General features: G+C 36.9%; 2 protein-coding genes across 2 annotated transcripts in view; one reads left to right on the top strand and one right to left on the bottom strand.

The window, feature by feature from the left end:
* Nucleotides 1-5792, bottom strand: part of LOC106867813 (inner centromere protein A) — a 54057-nt gene extending 48265 nt beyond the window's left edge. Inside the window, exon 1 of the mRNA XM_014912836.2 lies at nucleotides 5608-5792. Within this exon, the coding sequence (XP_014768322.1) occupies nucleotides 5608-5691 (84 nt within the window). The 5' untranslated portion in view covers nucleotides 5692-5792. The remainder of the gene's footprint in view (nucleotides 1-5607) is intronic.
* LOC106867811 (synergin gamma) overlaps nucleotides 1-8719 on the top strand; it is a 269410-nt gene that overhangs the window by 177998 nt on the left and 82693 nt on the right. The window lies entirely within an intron of this gene.

Genomic DNA, 8719 nt, shown 5'->3' with positions numbered 1-8719 from the left:
GTCTCTCTACTACCTCTGTCAAATGAATCACCAAAATTGGCCTTTCATTATTTATAATCTGTACCTGTTTGTTTGGTTACGAAATTAAATACACAAAACGTGTTTCTGAATTACGTGTATTTACTTTATATACATATGAGTTGAAAACTTTCTTCTAGCATTCCACTTAATATCTATGTTCCATGCTGGCATGGATTGGAGAGTTATTAATGTAGAAATATGGTATCGTAGCTACTAACAGTTGAGGGTTGCGTAGTCTAGACGGCGTTTTTAGATTTCATTATACTCTTTAACCCAGGCAACGCTGGGTATTTCTGCTAGTTTAAAATAAAGTGGAAAGTAGGACATGGTTCCCTGCCTCCCAGGGATCTCATATGTTTGAATTACTATAAAAACCCCATCTTGGCAATAAGAACAATATACAAGTATACTGAAAGTACATTATTAATATCATTATTATTATTATGATTATTATTATTATTATTTCAGGTGGTGAGCTGACAGAATTGATAGCATATTAGGTGAAATGCTTAGTGGTATTTTGTCTGTCACTATGTTCTGAGTTCAAATTCTGCTGAGGTTGACTTTACCTTTCATCCTGGGGTCGATAAAATAACTACCAGTTGAGAGTTGGGATCGATGTAACTTACTTAGCCCTTCGCCTTGAGCCAAAATTTGAAACAATTAATTATTATTATTATTATTATTATTAGGCATAATCATTAGAACATTGAACAAAATGCCTTGCGATGTTTGTTCTGGTTCAAATTTTGAGTTCAAATCCTGTTGAAGTCAAAGTCACTTTTCATAATTCTGGGATTAATAAAGAGTACTAGTCAAATACTGGAGTTAATATAATCAACTGCTCCCTACCCTCAAATTGATAGCACTGTGCTTATGTTAAGAATCATTAATATTGCTGCAGTAGTGGATAGGTAGAATCATTTGAATGTTGGATAAATTCTAGAATTACTTAGTTCCCACTCACTATGTGGCAAGTTCAAATCCTGATGAGGTCAACTTAGTCATTTATTGTTCCAGAACTAATAATGTAAAGTACCAGTTAAAAACTGGGTGTAATTTAATTACCTGTCTGCTTCCTCTAAATTTCTGGCCTTGTAAATAATTGTCATCATCGTATGTTGTTATTAATATTACTTAGCATCTTTAAGTGGTGAGCTGGCAGAATTATTAACATGCTAAGATGCTTTTTGTCTGTCTCTACATTCTGAGTTCAAATTCTACCGAGGTTGACTTTGCCTTTCATCCTTTCGGGGTTGATAAACTAAGTATCAGTTAGGTACTGAATTGATTTAATTGACTTACCCTCTCCCTGAAAAATTGTTAGCCTTGAGCCCAAATTTTAAACCACCATCACCGTCATTATTATTATTATTATTATTATTATTGAGTGAGAGAGCAGTTCATGCCATCAAAGTGACAATGGGGTAAAATATACGAAACCCATTATACCCATCATGACTATCCGTCCGATAAGGGTACACCAAGCACATGCATCACAACCATATGTGCGTGACATGGTGATCTCGTATCAAGAGAAACAAAACATGACCTTACAAGTGGGGCCATGTTAGAATTTTCTTCAGATCGAGTAGCCCATCCCACTCAAAAGATCCCTGAATAAGGTTTGTTTAAGGATGTTGAGCAAAACACCCATGTTTCCAAAAGTGAATTATCCAAACCCCAAAGAATTCCTCTCAACACATGGCTATGATGCTTCCCCACTACTCCTGCTTGTGATCAGAGATGCACATATCATCAGCCACTAAGGGACATGCTCAACTGGTTAAAGTCAAACAACTGACAAGCAAATCTATACTATTGAGCAGAATATTTGCTGTAGCCCATCTTATATACCAAGACAAAACAATGTACATGATAACACTCCCATTATTATTATTATTATTATTATTATTATTATTATTATTAAGGGTGGTGAGATGGCAGAATTGTTAGCGTGCTGGATGAAATGCTTAGCAGTATTTCAGCCATTGCTATGTTCTGAGTTCAAATTCTGCCAAGGTCAACTTTGTTTTCCATCTCTTCAGGGTTGATAAAATAAGTACCAGTTGAACACTGGGGTCGATGTAATTAACTCATTCCCACCTCCCACAAGCTGCCCTTGTGGCAAAAATTTGAAATAATAATCTATATATATATAAAATCCTTTGTTTCTCTTTCTGTTCTCAATGTTTTCTCAAACGACTCAAATCCTTTGTCTCTCTGTCTGTTCCCAATGCATTCTCAAACGGCTCAACCAAATCAAATCAAATTTTACATGGTAATACTATGAGACCCTGTGAGTGTCAACGTGTAATTTTTTGGATTAAAACAACACAACATTGGCATAGGTTCCATATTACGTGTCAAAGCTCAAAGAATAAAAGTGAAACAATAACATGTATATTGTAATGTGATATAGTTTCACTTTTATACTTTTAATTTTAACCATGATGACGACGACGACGATGACTTTGTCTCATTTTGTATATTGTGTATCTGTCTGTGAATGTATGTAAGTGTATGAGTGTGTATATGTCTCACAGTGTGTGTGTGTCTTTCTGAGTTAGGTACATTATTTTTGGAAGCCTAGTACTTATTCTATCGGTCTCTTTTGCCAAACCACTAATTTACGGGGATGTAAACACACCAGCATCAGTTGTCAAGCGATGTTGGGGGGACAAACACAGACACACACATACATATATATGATGGGCTTCTTTCAGTTTCCGTCTACCAAATCCACTCACAAGGTTTTGGTTGGCCTGAGGTTATAATAGAAGACACTTGCCCAAGGTGTCACGCAGTAGGACTGAACCCAGAACCATGTGGTTGGTAAGCAAACTACTTATCACACAGCCACTCCTGCACTTATACACTGTATAAATTTTTCCTGCATTACACACAAAATCACATTTACAATATCGTTCGATCTCTGTGGCTTTCTCACTAGAAGGTGGGTAGTGTAAAAACTAACACTTCTTTCCTCTAAGGTTAGATTCGAAACCAAATCTAAGGATTCTTGCTCGTCTGAGCCACCACGAACCAACAGGCCCAAAAGGAATTTTCCTTGTCCTGTCAAAAAATGATAAATGGTTTCCCTTTGACCTCAGCCATGTCAGGCGAAGTTCAAATGGACAGGAGCTGACCTATTTAGATACAATCTCTCCTGTAGTATGTCTGTCTTTCTAGCAGCCACGGCTGTTATAAATACTTTGGTCAGCAAAGGGACAGGCAGAAAGGCTCATGAAGAAGAGACAACTCACAAGATAGCTGACTACTTTCTCAGATGAACGACGCACGCACAGACACAAAACATTCAGTTCTACCACATCACATCCACAGATGTATCCTGTCTTTATTCATTTCAACTCATAGCAGTTGACAACAAATGTCATGAAAACTTGTGTATACCAACAGCAAATAAATGATTTAAACAATAAATTAATGTCATTACGTCGACACATTCTGATACACCTTTAACCATTACATAGGCTCAAAACGCCAGACTTCTTATTTTCTTGAGCGCCAAACTAATACACCATTTGCACCTCACCTGTCTTGCACCATATAAACATATATATAACTAGCAGAGCTACCCGGTGTTACATGCAATTGAAGAGTTAGAATTTTCTGTTATATGTTCTGTAATGAAGTGGAATACCTATGATTCGAATTTCATCAAAATTGCAGATGAAGATTCTTTCCCTCTTTACACACCCTAAAAAAATTCTAATCATGACACATGTATCCCATACTACTGATCTTTATGCGCAGATTCCAAAATTCCAGTCTTATGGAACCAGTTCAAAGGATTTTGCTCCTGAAAAATGGAGGTCATGGAGCTCTAAAATGTGGGAGTTAAGGCTCCTATTGGTGATGGGTGTATTAATGTCAACCAGAGAAGTTTAATTGTTGGGAATCTTTTTAACTTGTGTGTAATATGTATTGTTTGAATTTCTTTGAAATAGGAAATATATGTATGTTCACTGGGTTTGTAAAAGAGAGCAAAGCTACAGGAAAGCAAAAGATGAATGATCACAATAAGCAGTCAGCTACCCTAACTTAGTTGTTACTACTCCCCAATGTAGGATTCCTCACCATACAGGTGACAGGCACAGACGTAAGATGCATTACGGATCTATAGCAATTGGAAGGGCGTGACCCAACTGAAACATTAACAACTGTGTGACGTGAGGGGTAAGAGGAAATGAAAATGTCACCTCTGGAGTTTGCAAATGACCACTATACTGATAAGTAACTGAACAGAATAAATTTACAATCTATAAGTGTCTTTCAATAATCAGTCACTCATCTTAGAAGGCCTTGAAATCAATGTTACCATCGGGGACTATGTGTGACCCAGTGATAATAAAAAGACTCAAAAGAGGTCTGGAACCAAATAACTTTACTCAACACTTTGCAACTGAATCAGTGGAGGCAAATATGCCTCTCCTTTACTGCCGTTGTTTGTCAGCAAAAACTATCGGCAGTATATGTTTCGTTTTTTACTGTTATTTATGACATCATTCGTGCGTTTGTACTGGTTTTAGCTTTAGGGGGTTAGGGTTTTAGAGTTAGGGTTAGGGCTTTAGGGTCAGGTTAGGGTTGGGATTTTAGGGTTAGAGTTACGAAAAATGTGAAAAATGAAGAAATTGGAGGGGGAGGGGAGCAAAAATGTCTTTCCGAAAATAGTAGCTGAAAAAAAACCCTAACCTAACCCTAAAACTTTAACCCTAACCTAACCCTAAAACTTTAACCCTAACTCTAAAACTCTAACCCTAATCCTAAAACCCTAAAACTAAAACCAGCACGAACGATGTCATAAATAACAGTGAAAAGGTAAATTTAAACCGCCAGAACGTCTTGTTGACAAACCACAGCAGTAATTGTTTTCACCTCAATAGACGTCATTGATTAGTTCAAATTATCGAAATACGACGACTTTAACACGAAATAACTTCGAAAATAAAGAATTTCCTTAAAAACGCCAAGAATAAATGATGTTTTAAATGACACATTCTACCAGTATACGAAATTTGAAAGTGTTTAGTTACAAAAAATTATTTTTCCTATGTGCCGGCCACAATGAAAAGATCGAAAGGCTCCAATGATTTATACCGCCAAATTCGAAATACATGGCAATCTTGAGCGAAAAAAAGAACAGATAAAGAAAAGATTCACAGAAATTAAGAGACAGCCTTTCAATCTTCAAGAAGACAGGATTCTCATTAATGAATACCAGCAATATATTATGAAATTAAAGCATCATTAGTGACATATACAAATGAGGATGTGAGGATTGCAAAATGAGATTTAAAAACTGAATTTTTGACTTTGATTCAAACACTTTTTACAAACTCTCTCAACTTCAACAACAACTATGCTGACCAATTTTAACTCCTAAAGATGATGCAACGGTACAAAATAATGATGCAGTACAAGTAAAGAGAAAACAAGAAATTAGAAGTTATTCATTTTGCCCTGATCATTCAATTTGCCTACTATTCAAACGTATTTCACCAAAGAGAAAGGAAAAAAATTAAATTGCAGTACATATAATCATAATTAAAATTGTATATATACCAGTAATCGCTTAACATCTGTAGTTCTTTTATATATTAATTGTCCTTTGGGGGAATTTTTAAGACTATTTGCCATCGTCTCCATCACGGTGCTTAAGTATTTTTGGAAAAATGCCTCTCGTTTCAAAAACCGATGGGATTTTGTTTTCGTTAATTCTACTTCCGCCAGAGTTATCTCCCATACGAACAACACGACAACCAGGAGGGAGAACCTGTGGTCATGTTATTGCTGCTGGAAACAGCAGCTGAATCTTCTTTGGGTTATACCTGATCGTCTTCGAAATCGATATGTCACAATGTAGTTCTATTGTTAAAAATAAATAAAGAAAGAAATGTGGAGTTTTGGCATAGTTGTCCTCGAAGTCTTATACCTCATGAGAAAATGAAAAAAAAAAAGTTGTTTTTCCTCCTTTTAGTATGCTTGTGTTTCATACAAGCATACTAAAAGAATTTCAACTTTTTTTGCCTCTCAATTCCGTTCTTTTTTCCCTCTCTCTTCTCCAACGACATTTGGGGTTTCGAGGGACAGCTATCCCAAAACTCGAAGGAAAGAGAAAGAGGTAATATTCATGGCTTTAATGTATGAATGTTCTTGATCAAAGATCTAGAATTAAAGGTCTGTTCGATCAGTTTATCTGAGCCAAAACAACAATCAATAATCTAGCCAAACAACAATCAATAATCTTACCAAAGAGCCTCTACGTGACCAATCGATCTACAAGAAATAGCTGTCAAATTCCCCCCAAACTTAAAACAACTGTTTTGAGAAGGAAGGACACATTTGGATGATGTAGTACTGGATACGTACTTTCAGAAAATAAGTTGAGATAGTCATGGATGGAATACTTTTATCATAGAACATCAAAATTGATCAAGCAACGGCTGGGGTTTTATCTGGTCGCTAATTCTGGTAGAAATAACTACCAAATCTCCTGCAAATCACACCTTAATCTCTCTCTCCCTCTCTCTCTCTACTGAGAGAGGGGAGAGAGAGAGATTAAGGTGTGATTTGCAGGAGAAAGAGAGGGAGAGAAAGAAAGAGAGAGAGGGGAGGGAGAGACAGAAAGAGACAGACAGACTGGCAGAGAGAAATAAATTGAACAGCCATATACCTAAAAGAAGACTGTTCCGCCACATCAGGCATATGTAGTGGATCTTGCATGCATGAAGTGGATTCGATCCACTATAGCCAAATTTAAATTAACACTGCAACAGAACTTTTCCCACGGTGAAACAATGGTTTTTCTGTTGCAGCAGTTTTTCATTTTCCAGATGACTTTAGCTAGGCCGAAATAATGTCTTCACCCCTTGACCCTTTCTAACCTCTCCTAGACCACCAAAAGCTAGAATAGAGATAACAAGATCACCAACTAAATCTATTGTTCTCAATGATATGTCTATCCTTCTAGATAGTTATAAAAGCAAGAAAACCCCAAGCAAAAAAAAACAAAAACAGTTAGTCACCAGTCGCTGACGACTCAACGAGTCCAGTCACATGGTGACGACTCAGTGAGAATGAAGTCTGGCTGACCAGCTAGAACTTTGGCCAGAGGGAGAAATGAAGTTTACTGTCAGCAACTGTGAGGCAACGTCCTACACCCTACAACTCTCACTAGCTCTAATTCTGTTCTCTTACATCATTCTATCTCTCTCTGTAATTACTACTAAACAATGAAGAGGACACAAACACAAACTTTACTTCGCATGCTTTTGGAGTTATCATAACCTGTCCGTCGAGACAAGGTATAGTAATGTAACGGTAAATAAATACTTTCTTAAAACTCCATCCTACAACATGGCGTTATAACAACAAATTATTATCGTTACAAACTGGCGATCTCGACGTTGCACCATAACAGGTATCGCTACACAAATTAAAAACTTTATCGTTACACATATTAACAACAACCTTTGTGGTATTGTATGATTTCTCCGGATAATTGCTTCAATACCTATTTCTTTTTTCGGCTTTCTGGCGTTAGTTTGTGGCATTAAAAATTACATTAAAAAAAAATTCTATAATACCCTCCTCCCCATCTGATTTCACTCAGGAATTCGTTTCACAAAGTTGGAAAATCACATTTTCATTTTTTAACTTGCTGGGTTTCAAGAAAAGAGCAGTGTCTGCGGCCTTCATAAGCCCTCCTAGGAGGTTATTTAGGTTCCTCTTGAACCTCCGGAATTCAAAACATACAGAAAATACAGTGCATAAGCAAAGAAGGAGTTACAGTGATAGGTGATATTCTGGGGAGGAAGGCAGTGATTAATGCAGAACCGGACTGCAGGGTTGGACACATCAAGGATGATAAGAGGAAATGATACGAGTGGGTTAGGAATTCTTGAACAGAGGAGATAGAATGAGTTTAGCAAGATCTTATGAAAAGAGGCCATTCGGAGTTCAGAGAAGAGATAGTGCGTCCGTGTGTTAGAAACTGATGTGTTTGTGAAGGACATTATACTCATTAGGTAGTCTTTTTTGGTCTGTGTGTCGTGTGTACAGTAGCAGTAGACATTGTCCCAGATGTGTGCGCTATATTCCATTGTGGTTTCACCTGAGCTTTGTAGAGTGTCCATAATTATTAAAGGCATCAAAATATTGAATGATTGAAGAAAATATCAAGGGAAACCTACTGCATGAAAATTTAATAAGTAAAGTGGATGTTAATATATTTGATACAGTAATTATAAAAATATTTATTATATAGGAAAGTTGGTTATACATCATTAGATGTATACCTGACTTTCCTATATAATATTAGAAATTAAACGGAACGCTGAACTCCAGACTATCAACTTAAACAACATTTATTCAGGTGGTAAATATATACATCTTTAGCTCTTGTTTGTTGTTACAGCTTCTGTGTGTGTGTGCATTGTTGTTGGGACGTTTGGTATGTAGGTGTAAGCGAGCTGTCGAGCGTAAGTTCGAAAGATGAAGAGAGACAGCTAAACACGTAAAGAGACTGTCTCCAGGTTGGAATGTTGGAGACACTGCTTGACACGTCCATGCTCATGGCCGGCCGACCGAGAAAGAGATAGAATAGAAGCGGGAACGCTTGGTTGTTTAATTCCACGCATGCGTGAGACTACGCATGCACACGGCGTTACTACAA

This window comes from Octopus bimaculoides, chromosome 16 (assembly GCF_001194135.2).
Source record: "Octopus bimaculoides isolate UCB-OBI-ISO-001 chromosome 16, ASM119413v2, whole genome shotgun sequence".
Taxonomy (NCBI): Eukaryota; Metazoa; Mollusca; class Cephalopoda; order Octopoda; family Octopodidae; genus Octopus; species Octopus bimaculoides.
The sequence above is the reverse complement of the archived record's forward strand: the minus strand, read 5'-3'. Positions and strand labels throughout refer to the sequence as shown.